Genomic DNA, 25938 nt, shown 5'->3' with positions numbered 1-25938 from the left:
GCTCATATGCCTACTAGCTTCACCTCTGTATTACCCTCAACTAAAACCTTTACCAGAACTATTTTAATGATCACCGTTCATTTAAATCTATCCCGTATAATGTTTGCGCTTGTGTGACATAAACCCCATCTTTTAGGCGTCACTTTGCAGCATTAGCTCTCACTCACTCACGCGCACAGGCTAAATACATACACAGGAGAGATGGAAGAGCGCGCGCGGGGAGAGAGAGAGCGAGCGGCGGGAAGAGGAGGGGGGACTCGCGAGGGACCTCTGCTGCTCGCTCGCGCCTCCTCGCTCGCGACGCACATCAAACGGCGGGAAGGCTCCGTGTCGGTGACAGCAGCCAGACGAGTGGAAGACGGAATAAACGCTGCAGCCACAGTGAAAAAAAAAAAAAGAAGCTCCGGTAGGTTTTTTTCTCCCCAGCGAGCGGCGGCCTGGCAGTTTCCGAGACGCGGGTAGAAGTTGTTTGGCGGTCGGTCAGCCTGTCGGTGTGCTGCTGCTGCTGGCTTGGCTGGCTGCTGCTGGTGCTGGTGCTGCGTGTGGGGCTCGCTCTCTCGCTGCTTTTTGCCCACCAGAGGAAACGCTTATGTGATGGGTTTTTGGAGCGGAGCCCAGCACTGCTCTCCTGCTTCGACTGGGAAACGGGCTAACGGTGAAGTTTGCCTCGAAAACAGCGGGGAAATAAAGGGAAACGACTTTGACTTGGATTAAAAACCACTTCTTGGACTTGTCTTTCTTCTTTTTCTTGTGGTCTGAAACATGCTAGCGCTCACACACGGATTGTACATGTTGCCCGGTTGATGGCTTTACTTGTGGATTGTGCTTCTCCTCTTTTGCCGGATTTGGAGTTATTTGCCCCACATTTAGGTCAAATGACCGTCTAATGTCCGAGCTGCGTGTGACGAGCCATACTGTGACATGGGTAAAACCGGACTCTACAGCCTCCTCTACTTCATCCTCCACTCACCTTTTATCATCTGTGCACATGGTAAGTGATTAACAAAGATCACCAAATGATTTTAATGGCTAAACGTGAGCTATTCTGATATGCATGGCGTTGGTTTTATCGTGCTTGAAGGTCATAAAACTGTGGCAAATTGCTTTCCAAATTAACCCTGAAGCTATTGATGGGTCACACGTGTTGTAATAAAACCATTACTTCACCCAAATCCCCCCCCAAATCACTCAAAATGGGGTGGGAAGCTCCAAAATCCCCCCCAAAAAAGAGAGACGAGTATTTTCTGACAACTGCAGACTGATCCAAAGCAACAGTTTCACATTGGCTCATCCCTGCTGCTGCTGCTGTCTCTCTCTCCTCCTCATCTCTCTCTTCCTCTTCTTTTTTCCTCTGCCTCTCTCTATCTCTCATACATATGCACTGAAGCCGCATTTACCGAGGTCCCTAAAGATGTGAGCGTGGGGGAGGGTGAGGACGTGGAGATGCCCTGCGCCTTCAAGGCTGTCAGCGCGGCACCGATGGCTCTGGAGATCCAGTGGTGGTACCTGAAGGAGGAGCAGCCGGAGGAATTGCCTGAAGAGCTGCAGATCAGTTCACCGGCCAGCAGAGCCAAGGTAACTGCAAGGCTCATTCAGCGTCAAGGCAGAGGGGGAAAAAAGTGCAAATTTATCGATTTTTGAGCCCCCACTGTGTAGAAATGAGTGTTCTAGGCTTCTTACATCAAACATGACTGACCTTTAGACAATTCTATATGGTAATGATCTACATTCCCTGAAAAATAGATGAACACGATTTGTATTTTAGAAATTTGAGTAGATTTTTATGATTAATAGACACGATTAGTCACACTGATGATGAAAATAAAATAGCTTTTGACATAATGGGCTTTAAAAGTACAAAGTGAGAACAACTAAATGTTTAAAATGGTTTCTTTTGAAAAGCTGCAGCAAATAAATCATTCCACTGCACTAAATTCAACATGGCATTACACAATACAGTTACACTACTTGTGCAAAACAATATAATACAAATTTGTGTGCTTTTTCATTTTACTTTATGATTGAAACATTGAAATTCTCTATTCCCAAGACATAGCTTATAACTTATGCATAGAAGACAGCACATTATGCAAAACATACACACGCAAAGATGAAAACGATATGATGATCACGCTACATCATAATGACACAAATATTTTAAAACAAGATGTAAATAATGGTGCTTTTCTGAGAGATTCATCAAAATGGACCAGTTGGTGATTCCAATGAGATGCTGCTTAGAATCTCAGATGTGACACTATTTCACAATCCCCATCTCTTATCTGTTATAGCAGCAGATAACATATTACAATGACCCCCACCCTCTACCTACACACACACGCACACACACACAATGTTGTATAGTAAGGTTTAATATCTCATATGATTGCTCATTTCAAATCATTTTAGACTATATTTGACATATGTAGTTGAATTATTTACTTTAGGATGTTCAAAATACACAGTGCAACCAACATGTTACATAAAAAGCCACAGGCCCTTTTTGGTACAAACAATTACTTATTTTTGGTCAGTCATGAAGTGATTTCAACAAGGGTCACCCAGTGGGAGGTCTCTAAAAAACACAAGTTAAATAAATTTCACCTAAACCCATAATGGCAGTTCAAGTGACAGACATTACATGAACTTCATAAAAAGTTAGCAGGGACTAGACCGTCATAAGAAAACATGTGAAATTATTTGCATTCACTGAAAATGGAAGGTTTTTGGTTCATCATGGACACCAGAAAAATGTTATTCCAGTTCAGTTATTTAACATGGGCATGCGCCATTTGGGAATTTCCTCTAACAATCAGTCACTTTCTGTGAGTGGAATAGTCAATGTATACGTACCAAAAGACACAACAGCACTATGGACTTAGTCGAGTTTTAAACTGGTTTGCTTGTTGTTAGTGGGTAAATGCTGGGTAAAAAGACTAATATTTTTAAAAGAATTGTGAACAGTTAGACACTATTATGTGCCACAATGAAGAGTTAGAGTTGCAGCAGCATAATAAAAATATAAAAGGTAACTTCGAACTAAAGAAACATGTTTACTGTTGTTTTTTTGTCCACATTACCAAACACAGTATTACTATGTAGCTATTCCAGGAGGGTTCAGAACTGTTGCACCATGATCATTAGTTATAATCACATACATGCATTCCAGACATTTGCCAACAATTGATTCAGAAACACCGGCGTTTATCCGCTCGTCATCGCACCCCACCGATATGTATCTGACCTTGTGTGCTGTTTTGTTTGTCATTACAATCAGGCGTACGCAGCCGAGAGCGTGTGTTGGGTGAGGAAGGCTGGGAGTAGCGGGGCAGGGGGTGGGCGGGGGTACGTGTCAGCGCCACTGCAGAGAGGGCACTTGTTGGTTGGTTATCAACACCATTACATTCCTCTCAGCTCCCTCTGCCTAACACCGCCATGATAGGATATTGTGGCAGGACGCGCTGGGAATTAGTTTTCCCTTCAGCATGACAAATCAGCCCCGAGTCCTTTTTCCCAGTCATCGCAGGAGTTGGGGACAATCACATCTGCGGCGTTTCCTCTGCGGGTTTAAGCACATTAAAACATGCAGCGGGGGAGAAGGGGGAGGGGGTAAGAGGGGCAGGAGGGTGGGTTATCAATGGTGCCTTTGAGAGAATGCATGGTACCATCTCTCTTTGCTGCCGTCTGCCTCTCTGACTGATTGAGGAAGAAAAAAAGCACGTCGTCTCATTGCTGGGGTTATATAACAGCTGATATCTTGTTGCATCTGTGTTATTTCAAACTGTTTTCCTTTTGCAGATTGTTCCAAGGGAGGCCACGAAAATAAGTGTAAGTGCTCACTTTAATGTTTGCTCACATCTTTTGCTTTACACCAAGCGTAGTAGATTCCTAGAGTTTAAAACAACAAAATCATTCATACGGAATATCTGTCTGATGCTTGCACACTATCAGAAGGTGGGATGTTATCTGTGCCGGAGATAGAGCGGGCTTTCATCATCGCAGAGCATTCTGTACTGCTTGCTCTCTAGGTATCCCGGAATTTGCCTAGACTATTTGTTTTCCTCATTGCTGTGAAATAGCAGTGCAATTTGGCCCTGACAGTGAAGTTTAACTCCTGTTCTGTAGGCATATTTCTCTTGCCTCATGCAGACCTTTACTGCAGTGCCATTGTTAAACATGTTTTGACAGGTTTTGCTCTGATAATATGTTACGTTTAAGCCGATAAAGGGCGCCCTTATTAGGGGAAATGGAGGCTGCGTGAACTAATGTGCCGGCCTGCTGGGCAGCTAATACAGTGTCAGCAGCCCATGCTTTTTGATGCCAGAACCTCTGGCTTCAGTCATAAAACATGATCTTGACCTTGTTGGGTTCACACAGCATGCCGGACTCTGCTCATCTCAATGTCTTTCATTCCTTGTTTTTCCGCTGCACCATTTGTTATTCAAGAGCACTCTTATTTGTTTGATTTCAGATGTTTGTGTCTGTGTTTGATCTTAGCTTGTATTTGCCTGCACCCAGTCAGCTATAGTTGTTCCAAAGAGAAATGCAACATTGTGTAAATGAGATACTTGTTGATCTAAACTATTCCCAGTAGTAGACTATGTGCAATTGGAGAAACAAACAGCAACACCTCAGAGACTAAATTGTGTACTGCTTTAAATGGGGTCAGCTGATATGAATTAAACTTTGATCTAAAGCATGAGCCACCTCCCTCACTGTTCTCTCCACTGAGGTTTGAGTGACATATGTTGCTAAAAATGACCCAGATTTTGGTTCAGAAGGCCACATTAAATCCTTAGTAATGGATTAGCCTGGCCAGCCTGTTTTACTGTAAGAAAAAGTAAACTGGCCCTTATCCGTTTGATTACCAGGGGCCTTGAACAAATGGACTCAGTCAAAAATTTAATGAGAAGACATTAAACCTGAGTGGAATCAATACCCATACTCATGCCATTCAGTTTTAGAAAGGACTCATTTGTCAGAATGAGAGATTTAAAGAGAATTAGTCCGGGTTATCTGGACGGCATGCAGTTTACATGTAACACAGGTATACATAAGAGGCTATGCCTTACACACTAAATTCTTTAAGTTTTTAAAGTTAGCCAAGCCTTCTTATGTAAAAAATTTTTTTTTAGCAAGACTTAAATACAAATCCTAACATTTGCCCTTTCAGCCTTTTATACTACTGTATAGTGTACTAATTCCCAAACATAAGGTATTGTTACAAATTCCTAACACTAACACTATGCAAATAAGCACCAGGATTTCCAGAACAATGTTTAGGACTCGCATCAAACTGGCTCTCTGTGACTTAGAACAAACTTGAACTTCTCATTGTTAGACTGTATTTTCCAGTCTGTTGTTGACTCATACACAGAAGAGACAGCAAACAGTTTTTCACTTTATGCCCCGGTATCAAATTTACATTGAATTTTTAGAGTTGTATTGACAACGGGAAAATTTGTGCAGTCTACATTTTTTTAACATTTTATTACAATTTGTATAGCTTTACCAAACCCTTTTGTTTGATATGCACTTTTTAACAAGACATTATTGTCATCGCAGTAATAGCTAAAACATCTGACAGATTTTCAGTTATTGTCCTTGAAAATGATTTCAGTCACAAAAGTCTACTGAACTGAAAATTAACTACTCAATAAAACTATTATGAAACAAAACTAAATGCCAATAATGTTGTTTTTATTATTTTTAATATAGTTATTTTTTCTCTTATTGTGCAGCCCTGCTGTTTGTACATAAATTATATTTTACTCATACTGTTACTTCTAAAATCCTTATTCCACAGTGACATCTATAAATAACCTATTCATTTTAAAATGGATTCATCCTGTCATACCCATTTGTAGCGGTTGTTTTTAGATGATGAAATATATCAAACATGGAATGTTTGATATATTTCCAACTTGAGTTAAAAAAAAAAAAAAATTTAAAAAATGTAATTTTGTCATAAGTGAGATAATGAGTCTTTTTTCCTTGTCATCATAAGCGTAGAACATATGATATGATACCCAGTAATATGAGTAATAGGGACATACTGGGAGTTAAACTGAATGGGTGCTATTTTCCAGACGGTGCGCGTCCAGGGTAATGCCATCTCGCACCGCCTCAGTCTGTCTAAAGTGAAGAAGGAGGATGAGGGAATCTATGAGTGCCGCGTGTCCGACCTGTGGGCCGACGAGACTCAGGAATTTACCGTGCACGCCACTCTCCGAGTCACCCGCGCAGATGCCATGGTGGCAGAAGAGGCCGTGTCCCACATCCAGAACCGCTGGCCCCTCCGGAATACCAACGCAGGGCTGGGAGCAGGGGGAGGAGTACCCGGAGGTGGAGCTGGCAGGGCCACCTCGGAGCCCAGCCCAGGGGGACCTGGAGGGCAGAGAGCAGGAGGAGCCAGGGGCAAAGGGCCACAACAGGCGCAACCGGGCCTCCTGCCCTCCATCTCCTCCACCACCGCCGCCACAGGGGTGAAGTCGGCTGCTGCCTCTCCTCTGCCAGGCTCTGCAGCACTCTGGCAGCAGCTCGGAGTCGGTGAGTCTCTTCCTGACCCTCAATCAATATCAGCATTTTACATCGATTAGAGCTAAGCATGGAGGAGCCTACAAGTTTGAGTAGGATGCTGAGTAGACAAAATAGTTATTAACAGAAATCCATGATTGCATTCACTTCTTCAGAGATTTTTCAATATTAAGCCCAATTGAAAGACGTGTAGCAGTTTTGTCTCATGTTCTGTCTCCCAGTGTCACTGATTCATTGGTTAGTTTTTTACTCAGTGATAGAATTGTATTACTTGCTTAAATGGCATGTTAAATTATTTTTGGGTTTGTGGCGTAAGGTCAACATGAATTACAAGGAGTGCTACCCCTAATGTTCCTACAAATTCAAATAACTGTCCTAGAAAATACAGGAAATGCAGCTCACAGTTTTGGTTAATAGAATGCCCTTGTGAGAGAAGTGCACATCTGGCTTCATTTTCCCATTTAAAAAGGTTAGACTTTTTTAAATTTTATTTTGCAATGGTCTATGCTTTCATGTTAATACAACTTCCTTCTAAAAGATGAAGAGAATATAAAGTCTAAAAAAAGACTTTACACTAAAAATCATTTCAATTTTCCTCCCTTCCTGCAGTGGAGCTAAGATGGATCCCTGCTAAGGCTTTCTACTCTTTCCCCTATTTACTAGCGGCATCGTATATTCTTCCATCCTAACCAACCTGTGTATGCCTGGTTCTATTTTCAGTTTGTGCTACGAATGAAAGATGAATCATTTACCAGTGCTCACCGCTAATGACTTCACGTGTTACTAACTGCCTAGGACGTGCTAGCAGCGCCTGTCACCGCTGCTGCAGCATATAGGAGGGGGTCCGTATTAGCACCATGACCAGTATGGAGAAGTGGGGGCTGAAATATGTCTTATTCTTCACTATGATTCAGCCATTCTAATAGGCCTTTTAAATCTTTCCCACTCATATTTTTCAGCATCACAGCCTTAGAATGTTGGGTATAGAGCCACAGTGACCCCTAGTGGTGTCTAAGAGAATGATGTCTGGTTTCTCTTCTGCTCTGCATGCTGCATGTGTCTGGTCACTGGTCGGTATCTGTCTCAAGGTTCTTCTGTCTTAGCGGATCATATCGTGTAGCTTCTGACAGGCTGTTTATCTTTCGCTTGTAGACATTTTTTACTATGTGGCATTTTTTCTTGTAGCTGTCTCCAAAATCTGATGTTGCTGGCGTGTTTTCAGATGTTCCACCATTTGAAAGTCTCGTCTCAGCACATTGTATATATCTGCAGTTTGTAGTGATTTTTTTTTCCTTTTGGGAGTAGATGCCCATTATTTTAAAAGCCATTATGTAATTGTGTTTCTTTTCACAGTGTGGAAAATAAATTGAGGCAGTTTCCACTATTGATTTTTGCTTCACTTATGATTCCTGGCTGTGGATGTCTGCATTATGGCAGATCTGGGGCTAGGGAAAGCTATCAGCAAAGATCAAGTGAAACGAACGCAAGGGAGTGTGTCTGTCAATCAGGTTTTTACATTCATAATTCAGATGTTTAATAGTGCAGAAACCGAGCAACTGTTCAGGTTCACTTGTCAAGAAAAGTAGGACTCAACCCCAGAGAGAATTAAAGTTCTAAACTACTTACGATTTTGTGTTGCAGTTGTAACTGGAAGCGAAGACTGTGCGTTGCTTCCAGTAAGTGTGAAATGTTTGCATACAGAAGTAGTTGGACAAAAGTGATGCAATAATCTTGAGTACATATAAGACTTACTGCATTTTATTTGTGTAACAGCTACTGTGAAGAGAACTATTTAAACAATTTTACGCTACAGATAAACGTTTCTTAGAGACTCAATCAGAATTTAACTATCATTATTCACGTACACAATATCTTAATACACTGCAGTAACTAAAGCCAAGCTGCTTCAGAAAATGTTCACTCACTCTGATTGGTCGTATCCACCTGTTACTCAGAGGCTGATGAATAGGAGGAGCAGGTTTGGGCATCTGTGTGTTATAGGGATTAGATCATAGTTTGTTTTTTGTGTCAGACCTTTCTGCTACTGGACTGTGTACAAAATCAGAGAAATTGTACCAAACTGCTTTGGTCATTTCAGGGGCTTTTCCAGCAGGTGAAGCAGAGCTCGCATCAGACAATTGCCAGTGATTGCAGGGCAAACAATGTACACTGACAGACAACCACTCATTTTCATCCACTACAGGAGCTTAGAGTTATTATCTGCTTGTATTTCTGTGAAAAGAGATAGTGAAAGTGCCCAGATAGGATCTAATAACAAAAATAACTGCATTTTATGACAACAGTGAGGAAGTAAAAGAGAAGATTCTTTTGTTATGAAGGTGAGATTTTGGCTTTGAGAGGAGCATGCATATTTCTGCTTCATTCATAGAGGATGCATCCTTTGATGGCTGAAATGACTGAAACATGACGGAGCTGCTGCATATTCATTGTGTATTCATCTGCTGAGGCACACCTCTGTCACTGGTGCCATCTCTTTTGATCAGGGAGCACTTTGGTTGACTTGTGTATGAACGTGGAACAGGGACTTATTAGTGCCTGTACCAGCAGGTTGCCAGATGGTGCAGCGAAGGAAGGGAGCGAGAGGAAGGGAGGGTGCATGCAGAGTTGTAATCTACCTTCTCCCTGTGCCTCTGCCTGCCCCAGTTCTGTTCAGTGAAGCATACTTGTGAATAATTAAAACTCATCGAAGACTAGTGGAGCTGTTGCCTGTGCTGAGAGCAGTCATTGAGGCTCATATGCTGCACGGCAGATGCTGCGTGGAGAACTGAGACATGCAAACACAATGTGTTGCTATAAAGGGCCTGTACTTAGCACTCCTCAGCCATGTGTTTGCATTATAGTCGGCATAAGTGCTGGGCTATTCACTCTCCCAAGGGTTTGCCAAAGAACCAAACAAGTTTTAATCCAAGTGCGTTGGATTCTGAGGCACACACTGTGCAGCAGCACTGAAGGCTGTAAATCAGGACTAAGTGTTTCTGATGAGTGCTTAATAATCATCATAGTGACCAAAAGGTGCATTATGAAACTTTTCTGGTGGGCCACCAGGTTGTCTCTATGGAGATGTTATTTCTTTGCCCAGACTGTTCCTCAGTATGGCAAGAAACTTATCTTGAATGTATGCATTTGTTATTTTGCTTATGTCCATGGAAATTGATTTTTTCTTAGTCCCTTGTCTTTACAGGGTTCATCTAAGACTAAAATCTGTCCAAAACTAAGCATTTTGAAACCTTTGGTTGTTGTTTGGGAAAATCTTTAGAGAGTTAAATTGAGGCTTAGTAGAAAGGTCAAAAGTTATGTTTAAAAACATTACAACTCACAGAATCACAAAGGGAATCCAGATTTGTCTGCAGAACTCTAAAGGCCACCTGCCACATCCACTTGGACAAAAAAACTATTATTTGCCCATGAAACAAGCACACTTTGTAATCTTTATACTTGCTATCATTATCAAAAGGAGTTGAGAATAAAAGCCTGATTGATTTGCCATTGACTGGGATTAGATTGAATTCTTGCCTTTGCTCAGCAGGCTGTTGAGGGACAAAATGTCGGCTCTAAGTGATAGGTGCTTGTGGAGGTGCACCTATTACAGTTGCTCTGATATGTGCTGTTCTTGGTGGGTGAGCTGTAGAATTTGAGACGAGCGTTAAGCTTCTGTTCTCTGGGCTTTGATCACTCTTTCAAAGGCGCCTCACATGGGCAAGGGAGAAGACTTTATCAGAGCTGAATGAGACTCTTTTCTCACTCCAGCCCCTGCAGTCTGCCTGTCAGGGGATCATCAGGTTGCCTATTAAAGCCATCACGTCAAAGCTGCAATTCAGATCTGAGAATGATTGACACTTTGATGTTTATTTGTGTACACTTCATTCGGATAATGCTACCACAATATAGACATGCAGTGGATCATTTTATAGAGCTCGGCCTATTTGTAAAGGTGCTAGATTAGACTGGCAAGACTTATATGAGCTTCTAAGCATGCTGCTTCAAAATGTACCTGTTTTTTTGTTGTTTTTTTTCCTTCAATCTGAAAAATTTTGATGTTATAGGTGAAAATTGTTGAAGAATTCCTCCATGTTGTAAAGTCCACTCACCTTCCCCACTCTTGTTTTGTCAAATCGTCTTCACTCAGGTGGTTTTAACATGTTAGTGGCTCTGTGGACTGACCCCAGTGCACACTAGATTTAGTTCTGTTTACTTTATTTTTGGGTCGATCTTGTTCACATTAGGCATGGGACGATATTGATATATTTTTTATATTGATAATAATTCTGATCAACGATTATATCACAATAATTATTAAAGTGGCTGACAGTTTAAAAATGTTGTGGATATGAATGAAGTATGAAAAAGTTCCATATTTAAACAACTGGTATAGTATTGTACTTTGTTATTAGTGAAAACAACTAGGCTTTAGCAGAGAATACTATGGATAAGCAGGGCCGTTGACAGAAATTTGAGCCCAGGGCAATAAGCCTCACATGGGCCTCCCTCTAATATAAATTAATAGGAAGAGGCTCCAATTCTTGGCCCCTTTGTCCCCCCCCCGTTGACTCCACTGTGAATAAGTTGTTTTTTTTCTGCACATTCTGGTGATATAACTGCTATTATCTTTGTTGGCGATTACCATGATTATATAAAATGTCCCCCAAACAATTATTGTCAACCCTTTTCATCCGGATAAACAGTATTGTTTATTATCCCATCCCTAGTTCATACACACTGCGTATCATACACAAAACACCAACAAGCATCTTGAGTCGCATGAGACTAGACCATCAGCTGTTCGTCAAGCTTATTTCTATGACAATGCGCTTCAAGGGACAGAGCCACGTGAATACGCACAAACTGGTCTTGTCTTTTACCTGTGGCTAAATACACCATGAGGACTGTGTGCACTGGTAGCAGAGACAGACAGAGGAGAATGTCGCTGATATTAAGTTGATCCAAATGGCTTTGTCAGATGAACATGTCAAACAGCAGCTTTGCAGCGTCCATTCATAGAAATATGTGATCTGAGTGATTTTTTGCCCAATTCCAAGCACCTTTACTGTCACAGCGGGCTGCGTAGGTCGGCCGTGTTCACGCTGCACTCGCCCTGCTCCGGAGTGCGGGTGGAGCTCCGAGACCTCCTGTTTCTAGCGCTCTCAGACTGGCCGTCCACTGCGGTACAGAATACTAGCAACTATTGGGCTCACACCGGCCCAAGCACACTGATCTCAGAGCAAATGCTCTTTCACATCGGCCTAAATATTGCCAGTGTGAAAACGACTTAAGATGCGCCTCACTTTAAGTTGTTTTTAGTCTTTGAACTACTGCACTCGTCAGTGCACAAGCAGATATAAAGGTCACACAAATATTTTATTGAGAATGGAGGTATTTGATTCACTCTACAATCTGCTGTAGCTAACAGTAAGTGGGTAGGTAGGTTTTACAGCCTAGAAACATTTGATATCGCTAAACAGCTATTGCTGTTTATCTTTTATCAATAACCAAACAAAAACAAGCATTTGTTGAGTAATGCCCCTTCTGTGTAGCATTGAATAAAACTTTGTTAAGAAATTATATTGTATTTCAATAAGAATCATATTCTATTGAGTATGGGAATTTGCTCTCCCTTCATAAAATATAAAAATGTGATATTTAAATCTGTTCTTGTTCCCAGTAGACAATTTATACTGACACAGCCTTGGTCAATACAGCTTGTGCTGAACATGACCTTTAGCCGCATTTCCTTATAGTATTTCCTGATGCATGCGTGATTTATGAAGCAGGCATTTCTCCAGGCTGTGTGCATATTCTATAGGAAACCAAAATATATTCTCCATGACATTTTTGCATTGCCTATTGTTTGTTTTGTTCCTCAGAACAATGAATAGAAATGAGCGTCTTGGTAAATTTACAACAATTTGTATGTTATATTCCGGACACTAACCCCTGCTGTTTATGCCGAACCCAGGATCTAAATATTTGCTATGGATCAAAATACAAGAAAAAGTCAATATTTTATTTACTTGTGGTAAATGTTTAAAAAGTTTCTCATTACATCCTTGAAGTTTTCTCTGTTTTGTCAGGCAATTCAATTAAAAACTGTCTAGCCTCTGAATCCCCTTTTTGTGTTTATTTTTCCAGCACTAACAGAAAAGTCCTCAAAACAAATGTTGAGTTGATTTAGCGTGCAAACATCTCATTATGTCATTTCAGATGCTTGCGTTTACCATGTTCTGTTTAATTGGGACAGGTTTAGAACAAATATGACTCTTTTTGAGACATCTGCTCTGGGCATCTTAAACGATTGTAATGATGCAGCCCCTAAAGAAAACCTAGGCTTAGGAGGAGGAGAATGAAAAGAAAATTGGTCCAAAGAATCCAATGTAAAAATGCAGTGAGTAGAGACTTTGCAACAACTTAAGCCTCACTAGACAAATGTAGTACATTCTGTATTCCTCCGTAAGCCCTAGGATTTGTAATTAAAACCACATTCTCAGTTACGTGTTCACTGCTCATTTATGTAACCTGCATCTGCGCTGCTGTGGTGATCACTGATGCAGCACATGTAACGTTAGTGGCTACTGCTCTTAGACTCGCTACACAATTCAGATGAATGCCCGTTTTTTCAATTGTTTCAACTTCATTTTAGGTGCATGGTGCACACTACAATTGAGTAAAAACAAGTCTTCCACAGTGAATTTTTAACCCAAATGATGTAAACGAAATGTTGTTTATGCACTTGTCTTTCAGATTGGTTTTATTCAAATGAGATTGGTTTGTGTCAGTGTGAATGTACCATGAACTGCACATTGAAAATGAGTGCCTATTGCCCATTTTCATTTCATTTAGAATAACAGCTATTTAAAAAAATACATTTTTACCAGCTTTCAGAAAGTTACGTGTATATTTCAAATGAGGCTGGGTGATATGGAATAAAAAATTTAAAAAAATGTCCCCCCATTTTGATTAATCTCAATTTTTGATTCGAACCTTCCCATCTTATTAAAAACAGACATGCTGACTTCAGTCACAAAGAGCAGGGTGTTTAGATCACTGCAGTTTTTATGTCATGTTCAAGAAGAGAGAAAAGAGGAAAAAAGGTGAGGAGCTGTGGCTGGATCAGAGAGAGGGAGAGGGAGCAGGGCAAACGGCACCACACAGTCAGGAGGGAATGAGGCACTGGACTTTTAGTCAGATTGGGTTTCACAAGTTTTGACTTAAATTTGCACAAAGATATGCAAGGAGACATAAAGAGACTGTTTCACCTAAACAGGTGAGTAGTGACTTCTCTTCAGTACCATGTGCTCTCACTGTCACAGGATTGGCTGTAGACCTGTCGATTAAATTGCTCTTGCCTTATCCTCGAGATCGGTCAAAGTTTAGATCATGAGCTTTTGATTTATGGCATAGCCCTAATTTCAAACATTTTTTATCAAAATAGATTTGTGCACTTGCAGCCTGTTATTATATCCAGCTATGAGAAATACGTTTTCACACACACACACACACACACACACACCCACCCACCCCCACACACACTTAATATATAGCATGTATGCTTTGCTATAGGACTTTATAATATTCTTGGTGAAGGGCTGAGTGACACTTTTAGTGAAACTGAAAATTGAATTTCAATTTCAATTGAAAAGTTGAGAAATATATTACATATACATATATACACACACACATATATATATACACACACACACACACACATATATATGGCACCGTATTTATATATAAAAATATATAATATATTCATACGTCCAGTGCCATATATATAATATATTTCTCAAGTTTTCAACTGATGTATTACTCAGTTTCACTCAAAGTGTCACTCAGCCCTTCACCAAGAATATTATAAAGTCCTATAGCAAAGCATACATGCTAACTACTCTGCCAACATGCCCCCTTAATCCAGTTATGTTATAGACATATGATCCAATTTAAACCTAGCTCCTGAAATAGAACATGGGGCTAAACCTCCGGGACGTTTGATATGAACCTTTGAATACAAATTACCAGCCTTCTTTATATTCACCACTTTTATGAACTTGGCAGGATGTCCCCTGGCTGCTACATTAAGCTTGAACTGTTTAGTCACAACACATTTCTAATTTCAGCCCAATTAATTACACAGCCGTCCGGTGGAGAGCCCCCCCCTTTTCAAATTCACTTTAATCCATTTCATGAAGCAGCTAACAACGGGATCATCCAATTTCCGAGTCACATAGGGGTGCCAACATGCCGTCCGGATTAAAGTGCTGCATTGTAATCATTCCATTCTTGACACTGTTTTAGCTGACTAGACGACCCCAGATAACATGCTTGCCAGCGCAGTCAGCGTGTATTCATCTTCCCTTTCCATCCCCGTCGGAATTACTTACACAGAGCACACATACTGTCTTTACTTGACTGAACTTGGTAGAATTTGCAAATCAGTAGCAGATTATCTTCTCTGCGGTAAATCTTTGAAATCTAGTTTCCACAAGATCCCTAAGAGACCCAGTGTCACAGTTTGCCACGAAAGTATTATTTGATGCCATATAAATGATACATTCTTAGCTCACAAAATGGAGACTAATATATAGCAAGCAAGCAGCACAAAGACAGAATGGTGGGTTGGGCATATAGGCGTTTGTTAAAGGTGGATGTGCCGTGATTCTTAAAGGGCTAACTTAATTTGGTGTCCGGGGTGTAATGCTATAGCTAACATCTGTCATCTGACCTGGCATTATCTTTAACCTTTACAAATACAGTGGCCTTTCTGTGGATACCCCGTGCAAGGTATTAGCATACATTAGTGGCTCTTGATGCAAATGGAAAGGTACAGTGCTATATAGTTGAATTAAGCTTTGAAATGTGAAATGCTGAAGGTGCACACAGGGAGGGTGCCTACAGAACAGTGGTGGAAGAGAGGAAAGTGTTTTTGTCCATCCTAATCCCCAAGTCCAAAGTCATTCAACAAGAGCGTTTTTCTTTTAGACCACATGGCCGACCCTTCACTCAAACACAGTCCCATTAGGGCTTGATGGTATGGGGATTTTCTGCATGTGTGGTTTTTCAATTATGCTGCTGACTGTATCTCGAGCCTCAGAGTACAACTGTGCCGCTTGATTCCCACATCTGCATAAACAAAAGATACTTTTTTCCTGGAAGTTTTAGCATTGCAGCGTTTCAGAAATAAAAATAAAAATTACCTGAAGAAATTCAATTGTGGTCACTTGAATTTTTTCAGGTGATTTTTACTGTGCATTTTGTATGTTATGGGTGATGAAAGTACCTAATTACCAGAAGAAGTAACTATTAAGTTACATAAAAAAAAAAAAAGAAAAACTAAAAAATGCACCCCAGCTGTAGTAAAGTAAAAACAAGCTATATATTTGGTCTTGTTTGCTGGCTCTAGGTAAACTATTCTTCTCCACAGAGCTCAAAAGCACCAAAACGGACTCACAACTGCACAGTCACAACAACGCAAGACAAACAACTGTCCCCTTTATGCAGCAGACTGTGGCCAAACAGCACATTTACCAAACGCACAGATATCAGAACATTACAAACGTGCACATCACATGACAGCGCTTATACACTTGTAAAACCACCAAGCAGATATTAAATTAGCTGCACTTATGATAAGTAGCATAAATAAAGAGCTGGGACCACTATAGCATCGCTGATGTCTGAGATCTGTAAACTCCAAATGGACGTGCCACTCCTGCTGTAGTCATCTGTTTGTACTCCCATTACAGAAGAGTCGCCATATAACGTATATCTATAAAATCCACAAGAATCTGCATATTTCCTCGTGTGTTCGAAACGGCGAGTATTCACCCTCTTGTCAGCGCTAAACCAATTGAATATTAGGAATATTAGGTCTTTATGGCCGCCTAAAGCTGCTTCTGATTGGTCATCGTTACAGTCAATCTCTTTTTGCCCAGTCAGTCTCTAATAACAAAAGGAAAAAACTTTGCAGCTCCTCTGAATGAGACGTGAGAGTGGAGTCTGATCTGTCACTGTTGCTGAAACTCACAGATCTCCTGGCGCAAGATCTTGTTCCATCACTAGCTTTCAATACATTTGATTCCTGTGTCGATTTTCAGAAAACTTGGTAACAGTAATAGTCTAAATCCTTTGTTGTGGGTATTGAACTCCATTACACATTTGTCAGGTGGGAAAATAACTGGATTCCAAATGAAAGGTAGGTGCAAAGTTATAGAATAATCAGTGCCTGAGAGTGCGCTCACACCTGCCACTTTTGGTTACGTTAAAATTACTCAGGCATGTTCGCTTGTTCGTCAGAAAGCTGTCATCACAATCTCTCTGTGCATCCAGTGGATCTTCCAAATAAACTCTGGCCCCAATCAATTAAAATGTAAATGCTGCACTGACCAGAAACATTCAAATGGGCCAAGTCGAGATGAGCACTACAACATGACTGGGAAACGGTCCAAATAATGAGTACAGACCAAATGAGGAGCTATAAATAGGTAACATGCTTATTAGTATCAGCTCCAAGCACGTATATAACAACCTCATTTAACACAGCTGCCAGTTGTAGAGCCAAGATAGATAATATATCTTTCTAACCATTCAAAGGAAGAATCTATGAAAACCTGTCAAAAAACCTCTTCCATTCCTGCTGTGTACCATGGAGGCACATGATTAAGCAAACCTGCCCTGGCCTTACTTTGAACAATTCCTTTGAATTTTGTTGGGTTTTCCTAAAATGGACCAGAAAACAGCATCATGCAACAAAAATAATGCAAATTTAAAGAGCAGATATTACGCAAAATCAACTTTTTTTTAGCTTCCTAAAAAACATGCCTGAAGTGTTTTTTGTTTTTTTTTAATGTCATCTATTGCATGCTGGAGTATTCTTGCGATCTCTCCCAGGCACTATTCAAACTGTCCTTACAGTTTACAGTACAATCCTGTCCAAGCCCACAAGCCTACATCACCCATGCTCCTGCATAGCAATTTCTCATAAATATACAGTGTGATTCAAAACAGTACACTACAACTTCACAAACATGATTCAATGTGCGGTAGTTTCATTAGCAAAATGCATGCTGATTGTGAAGAGTAAAAAGTGAATAAAAAGTAACATTTGGAACTAATGATGTTATGTGCAGTGTAATACCCCCTCTTTAAAAGTTTAAATGTCACTTATTCAACTTATACCTTTAACTGTCACACAATAGCAGCAGGTGATAGTAGTAGTAAACTACTACTACTACTACCACTACCGCTATGACCTACCTTGAATTATGCCTGAAAAAAAATCTGTTGAGGTGAAGTTTCAATAGTTGTCATGTTTGATATTCAGGGTTTCTGTTCTCCGGGACAAAAACAGGCTGCATAAGATGAGTTTGACTTTAGTGGCCCACAGCCATTTTCACATCTCATATCTAAACGGGGCCTGATTAATATTGCCATGGTGTGTGCACTGATATTTTCACATTTGAGTCCTTGAGTGGACTGTCAAGCAGGCAGCCTGCTCATATCTGCTCCCCACTAAATCAAATGGAGCTTAAGAGGCTCACTGACACTTTCACTATTGACAGAAAAACCCAGAGGAATCCATCCCCGAGTTCAAATGTTCCCCCCGTTTCGAATGAGGTGGATCTGCCCAAAGTATTCAACAACAGTTGAAGGTTAAAAAGCGTGGCGAAATTGAAAGATTACCTCTCATGCACGCGCCCGTTCCAACGCCCTATCCACTGCAATAACAAGCAGCAGCGCTGGTGAGGAGGGGAGGAGAGCTTGGAAAACGCTGGCATCTGTCACTTTTTTCTAGCAATGTCATCTGACTGAGTGGCAGAAACAATTAATATGGCCGGGGGAGGGGGCCGATAAGGTGGCAGGTGTCTGGAATTGCCTCTCGTATTTTCATTTCTCATCTGTAGTTTTGGTGGCCTCGCCTGGTTATAGATAAACGGGTCCCCTATCCTCCTTGCTGTCCGTCATAGAGTTTTATACACAAATCGCCTCGCATCCGTCAAGAGTGCAGAACGGGAAAGCTAGCTATCATATGACCAAGCGGAGTGTACAGAAGTTAGCTCTAGCATAGCCATCAGTCATTGTCACTTCAAATTATTCACTGAATATGGCTGAAAAGTTAAGGCAGCTATAGAGGGAAAAATACGGAAAGGCTCCAAGGGAATTGAGTTAAAAATAGGTTATATACATTTACTATATTTTAAAGGGCTCACATAATGCAATAGATTTTTGAGCTGGAAATGGCGACATATTCTATTTCCAATGTTGGGCTGGCAAGTCAGGATTTTTTTCTCATAATGAGGAACATTTTTTTTTTAAAATTAAAAATAAAAATGGCTTTCAATGTTTATTTCATGAAATACAAAGACTTCACATATCAGTGCCTTTTAAAAAATATACAAAAAAACAAAACAAAAAACTATTCAGACCTTAATAGACCTCTCAATTAAAAAGGCCCAAACTAATGGACTATTTTAAATGTTTGGATCTCAGTTTTATTAATTAGACAGCTCTATTTCCTTTGCAAAAAAAAAATAAAATAAAATAAAAAATAAAAAAATTAGGACATGAAATTTGCTCACTATCCTTTTCAAGAGCTCAAAATGCTGTTTCACTGCATGTTGCCACAAGGTAGTGTCTTTAAAGTTATCTTTACTGTAAACGTTGTTTGAATAACTTACAATTTTTGTAAACATACATTATTGCAAGTTACAAAACACTTGAAATACCAAAACTCAAGTAGTAGTAGTTTAAAAAAAAAAAAAAAAAAGACTATGATGCCTTTTTTCTAGGACCAGGCACGTTAACGCGTTCATCCAAAAATCATTAATCGTAAATTAATTATTTTGTGCATCTTAACGCAGGTCACATAACTGTCAAAAACACAGGAGAGAGCCCCGCTCCCATCTGTGAGCCACTGCGTTCACCTTTTCCTCTCTCTCTCCACTCAGCACATACAAACATGCACTGGGCATGAGGAAGAGAGCCCTGCTGTACAAAGAGCACAACAGAGACAAGTCCAAGCACCATCTGAGTTTTTAAACTAATCAAGAGTCAGTGATCACGGGTCTTTTTTCAGCCCACTAAATTGCAAACCCAGAGTGACGCTAAATACATGATTCAGTATGCTCGTGGAGTGTTGGCAATCTATCAGTGGCAATGCACAGACTTTATCTCATGTGCCTATCATATTCACTTTTTACCTTTTCAGATTTTAAAATCCCACGTTTAGTAACCTGTGATCTGGTTTGAACTAGGACTGAACCAGAACTGAACCAGGACTAAACAAGGACTAAATCGGACAACTGACCTTTACCAGACCTGATTCAGGACTGAAGCAAGACAGCCAGGACTCTAGCAGCCTTCTTTTAGGCTCATAATGAGCAGTAAGAAGCAGCAGACCACACAGGACAACCACAGAAAAAACATTTCAGCTTCAAAATGTTGAATAACATTCCAATTCTGTATTTGAATGTAGATATTAGGAAGATAATAAAATAAGTTAATACTGAGCCTTTTTATATTATTTTGACTTCTTTGGAGATTTTCAAAGTCCTAGATACATAGAAAAATTATATCAGTATGCAGTTAATCATTTACAATTCAAGTATGCAATTAATTGTGATTAAAAATTTTAATCTGTGCCCACCTCCACTTTTTTCTTTATATTTCACATATATTTCAGATAGTATCCATAGCAAAAGAAAGATTCAAAAGTTTTTGAGCTTCTTCAGTTCTGGTCAGATTGCTGGTGGACACTGCCTTATATCTGTCTGAAGGGAAGAGCTAACTACTGAAAACACACCTATTTGTTTCCAGTTTCTGTTGGTTAGCTAGGATTATTGAAGTACATTAAGTGAACTGTGCCTGTACCTTGTTTTCCTTGTTTTGATTTAGGTCTGAGGATGGAGTTATAAATAAGAGATAAATGATGTTGAAGCCCCCCATTCCTGTTCAAAGATGCATTTTCTTTCCTAACAAATATGACCTCTTTAACTCACCTCTCAATCCATTTATTTTCTTTGGCTAATACCTGTACCTCACAATCTTCAAAGGAGTGGCCTTGAGATGGAGATGTACAGCAGACTGGGGACCTGAGCTGCTCTCAAGACGGCGTTGGTACATTCTCTTATGGAGTGGCCGTTTTGTCCAATATAATGCTCACTACAGTCCCACGTTTCTTGTTTGTGGCGCGGAGTTTTGTCCTTTAGCTGAACCAGCCTGTGTTAAATTGTTTATAGGTTTGAAATAGACCAGGATTTCATGCAGTTTGAAAATGCCCTGAAGCTTTTCAGACACTGCAGTTATGTAGGGAATAGTTGCACCTTTTCTCCTAGGTTTGATTCTCTGTTGTCTGTTTTTTTTGGCTCTTTAAGATCTATTAAGGGCCCATTTTGGATATCCACAAGCAGAGGACTTTCTCCACGTGTTGTTCTTGTTTCACTTTTCTCTCTGTGCTTGTAGGAATCATTTGAGCCTTGTTTAATGTTCGAAATCCGAGTGTATGCTGCAGTGGATGGTGTGAATGGAAAAGCAGGTATTGGTCAGTGTGTGTGGGCTTCCTGAAGACTTCTACCTGGTGTCGCCCGTCCTATTATAGTTATTGCACATCTAAGGAGGACAATTTGTTCTCCTAGGCTTCTTCTCATTTGAACTTGATGTTTGGATCCACAGTATTAATTTGTGCAGTAAAGGATTCCAGATATTGAATTTAGATTTTAGTCAAAGTAGTGGTAGAGCGCCTTCAAATTGTTCCATATAGTTAGTTAGCCATAATAGGAGTGACTACCAATGGTACAACCGTGGATTTGCCTGTAGAAGTTTCCTCTGAACTGAAAATATGCGGTATTCAAACACATTTTCAACAATTGGCAGATTTGTTTGGATGACAGTTTAGTTTTCTCTTTTAGCTTAGTATCCTGTAGAAGTCTCCTCCTTGCTACTTCCACTGCTACTGATACATGGAAACAGAGAAAAGAGAGGTCACATCAAAGGAAATCATTGTCTTATCCGGATCAAATTGGAGATGCTTGACTTTGCTAAAAAAATTCTGCTGTGTATGCTCTGTATCACTAACTAAAGGAGCCAGGATGGTCCTCAGGTGTTTGACCACAATGAGATGGAGCCTGTGCATACAGTGGATCTGAGGGGTTCTCCCTGTTTGTGGATTTTTATAAAGCCATAGATGCAAGGAATGAAGTCGCCAGGATAGAGTCTGTAGTCTTCTCTGGTAAAATGTTGATGGTGTGGTTCTTTTCTAGAGCAGCAATAGTTACGCTGAAGGGTGGAGGTTTGGAGTTGCTCAGTGCAGCTGTTACTTTGAGTCTGAGGTCTCCAGCTTCTGTCTCTGTAAGCTTATTGTTTCTAATGGCTGTTTCTGCTGCTGTAATCCACTAGCTCACTGTGAGAATCTGGTTATGTGTTACAGATAAGTTCAGTCCATTGGAAAGTACTTTCTTCTCCTGCGCCACATTGGAAAGGTTTTTCACCCAGCTTTCCTTGTCCACAGGCTGGCTGGTTTCATCCCCATTTTCTATGGCTTGTAGATTGTTTTTGGAGTTGCATGGACTTCTTTATGTGACGTTCTTTGTTTTTTGTTAGGAAAAACAATCCATCTTTGAACACAAGTGGGGGGCTTAGACATCATTTATCCCCTATTTATAATTCCATCCTCAGACCTAAATCAAAACAAGGAAAACAGTAGTGGTAGCCAATATGCTAATAGGTGAGAGAGCATTCATTAGGAGCCTGAACCACTATGCAAAATATGATTCAGACACAGTTCACAGTTAGTGTAGGCCTTGTTAACAAACAGAAACTGTAAACAAATAGGTGTGTTATTTTCAGTGTAGTTCAGCTCCTGGTTCTGCTTGTGGACACTGCCTTATAGCTGAAGGTAGAAGAAGCCGCTTGGATGAGTGGCGAAACGTCTTCACTAAAACTTTTGTCCAGTTAACAGAAATATTTCTCTCTTATTCATTGGTACATTCACAATCTCTTGAAGGCTTGATATATTTAAAATAAAACAATTGTGTTTTGTTTACAAAATACATGAATTGAGTTCTGCACATCAATCTGGGACAGCTGTTGGTGAAATTGATCAGAAAGCAGTTCTTTTTTGGACATTTTTCACAAATAAAATAGTCCATATTGATGCTAAAATAGGCTGAAGTACATCTGTTGGCGTTATGTTTGTTTTGGTTTGCTTGGTCACTTTTGGCTTCTGCACAAACCTCAATGCTGCTCTGTGACTGGTCCCTCCGCCCAATTTACCTTACAGCAGGAGGCTCTCAAGATGGAATATTTGTGAGTTAACAAACTCATGAGAATCTTGCTGTACAAGGTTGCAAGATACTAGAGATTGACTGATGTGGGTTTTTTCATGGCCGATGCCCATACCAGTTGTTTAGAATCCAGCGCAACTGATGGTCGATAAGCTATTTTTGGGCAATATGTAGGGCAGATTTTGATTCTTTTCCTCAAATTATGTAGTTTAAATTTGCTACACAATCCCCCTAAGGCCTTTTCTACCAGAGACTTTTAAGAGAACAGTGTATCACATTTAGTGCAGTTATCTCTTTGTATTAAAGTGTTAAAATAAATCTTTGTGCGTATGCTCTAGACAGCAAATCAGATCTACCAAAACAAAATATTAGCCTATGCTGGAGATTTAAGTGCAAATATCAGCCCAATATATCAACCAATCGATATATATATCGGTCTATCTCTACAAGATACATACCCCACAAATAATTTCACACATGCATTTCTAACCTGTTCAAAAATAAATTACTTCTCAAAAACTTTCTAAAGTATATATTCTGCACACTTATTACACTGACATTACTGTTTAAGGTCAGCAGGATAACATTGTGATATGTGAATGGCAGCCCGTAATGTCTGGGACAGCTGTGCCCTGCAGATAAAGATACTATGGAGTTTCATACACCAGTGGTTCAGACAGCCATTCCTTGCTCACCAAGTCTTGTTTATGCCTTTCTGTAGATGGAATTACATTTTCATTCAACTTCAATGATGCAGCGATAAAGACCTTTTCACTATATCTGAAAAGATAATAAAAGATAATATTGCCATTTGCAAATAGATTTTAAATGCCTGCGTTGTGAGGCAGGAAGCGTTGGAGGTAGTCAAGTGTGGAATGAAAGCTGATTTTGCCTGATGATGTCATTTGGCTAAATTGCGATTTTTACCTTTGCAGTGTATTAAATCACATGTCCCTAAATGAACCGCCTACAGCTGTTAGGACAATGGCAGCTGAGATTAATATGACATCTGTTCAAAGTATATTTTGTGGTTAAAACCAAGTATAATGAAAGTGCCTTCCAGATTACACAAGTGGATAGAATTAGAGGTGGATGGCTTTGGGTATGAGGAAATAGTCTGTCTAAAGCTAGGAGTGTTTGAAGAGAATTTATTTCAAATATTGAGTCCACATCACAAAAGCTCCTGATTGCACATGTTTGTGGTAATTACACATAGATTAAAGCACATTAACGACCTGTCATTTTGATTAATGCAAACAAGTGCATAGCCATGCCTTATGTTCCACATTAAATTACTGTAAACAGCCATCATGAACAAGACGTGGATCATTAAACAAGCACTTCATCTGTTGCTGTGTCAGCTAAAAGTTTCCTAATGCTAGCAAGAGGAATTTGAGCTAATCTGTACATTCTATCCTAGACCTGTCAGGCTACATGTGCAGTGTAAATATATTCAATGCAGCATATTTATAATACAATAAAATTCTGTGTTTAGTTTATATAATTTAAACAAGCAATCTGCATGGCCTTGGCAAGATGACATGTCCCTGATAGACCAATTAACTTAATGTAACCTACTTTTAAAATAAACTCACAAAAGCTCCTCTTGATATTTGGGATAAGAGACCTCAATGAATGAGCTTTTCTCCTTGATTTGTATGATGAAGCATCATACGAATGGCACACTTTTGTCCTGAGGGCTTCTGCTTTCTGTAAACTGCCATGACACAGGATGTGTTGATCCAACAACACCTCTCATGTTAATATTCTGTTTATTGTTGTGTTTTAACTGCTTAGTGTGCTTGAACTGTCCCTCGCTGATAAATGTTATTTTGATTGGCAGCTATTTACTAAATATATCTAAGTTACTTTATTTCTGCTGCTGCATTTATGAATCCTGACCACCACAGTAAAATGCACCCTTCTAAAATGACCTCATCCAGTCTTTGTGTTGTATTTAACATGATTAACACTGGAACAGTTTTGGTGGTTTTGCATGTGCATCATAAAGGGAGACTGCATTTTTTTATTAACTGACATCAGTTTTAGCTCACATTATACCATGTTGAAGAAGACGACCGACTTATTAAGTGTACTTTTAATATCCTTCATGTTTGTTAAATGGCTATTAATCATATATCCAGGAGCGAGAGGAGCATTAGGGGGATAAAATAGAACATAATTACATAATTAGCATGGGGCAGATTGACGCAGGCAGGAGCTGGCGCATCAAATCAAGTGGATTTCTCCTCCTGTCAGGACTGCACGTCTACGGCGCTGAACTGAACCGGATGGTGTGTGGCTGCTCTGTTGGTAAAGATTGGACCTGTTCGTTCTAGATTGCTGATTGTAGTGGTGTGGTATGTGGTTACATGGCATCTACTGTGCAGCTGATTGGGTTCATTTTGGGCATTATAAATGACTGGCTTGCACAAGCTCTTCGGCAGCCCTAGAAATGAACATAATGGAGAAAAAAAAAAAACATTAGCTTAGTATAACAATTAAATCAATCGTCAGACTTCATTTGCACTGTAAAAGTTGTGATGATGAAATATCAGAAATGAAAAATCTTTGTTCAAATACATAGAAAAATGTGTTTTGTAATACAAATATGACCACTGCAACTAGAGATTGACAAGATTTTTTTTATGGCCGATGCTGATACTACAGATGCACCGATGCGATAACAGTTGCCATTACTCGTATTCGCCAAAGGGCTGCCAATACCAAGAGCCGATAGCGCTTTAACTGTGCTGCGTTGTATTTGACGCTCACAACTCATCTCTCAGCTGAGCAGTGCGCTCTGAGCAGTGAGCAGTGAGCACCCAGCAGTGAGCAGCAGAGGTGACCATAAAGAAGCACATTAACTGTTCTGCACAGTAAGCTCTGCTTTAATCGTATATGACTATCACATGAACTATGGAAATATTTAGGACTCTAAAGGTTTTTATAGTCCACACAGGATATCAGAGCATTGAATAGAGCGGGTTCAGAGCTTGCTGTGGTAAAATTAAGACCACACTGTTATGCTAAAAGTGGCTCGTTAGCAGTTAGTGCGGAGTGCAGTCTGACGAAGACGAAGTAGTAAATATTAAAACCAGGTGCTTCTCTA

The 25938-nt window shown here is 40.0% G+C and overlaps 1 protein-coding gene across 1 annotated transcript in view; it reads left to right on the top strand.

The window, feature by feature from the left end:
* The first annotated feature begins 559 nt into the window (after nt 1–559).
* Nucleotides 560–25938, top strand: part of vstm2b (V-set and transmembrane domain containing 2B) — a 47681-nt gene continuing 22302 nt past the window's right edge. The window contains exons 1-4 of the mRNA XM_055231683.1: nt 560–991; nt 1388–1575; nt 3799–3828; nt 6090–6549. Of these exons, the coding sequence (XP_055087658.1) occupies nt 922–991; nt 1388–1575; nt 3799–3828; nt 6090–6549 (748 nt within the window). The 5' untranslated portion in view covers nt 560–921. The remainder of the gene's footprint in view (nt 992–1387; nt 1576–3798; nt 3829–6089; nt 6550–25938) is intronic.

The sequence above is a fragment of the Periophthalmus magnuspinnatus genome, chromosome 3 (genome assembly GCF_009829125.3).
Source record: "Periophthalmus magnuspinnatus isolate fPerMag1 chromosome 3, fPerMag1.2.pri, whole genome shotgun sequence".
NCBI lineage: Eukaryota > Metazoa > Chordata > Actinopteri > Gobiiformes > Gobiidae > Periophthalmus > Periophthalmus magnuspinnatus.
Note: the sequence above shows the minus strand (reverse complement) of the source record. Positions and strands in the feature narration are given on the sequence as shown.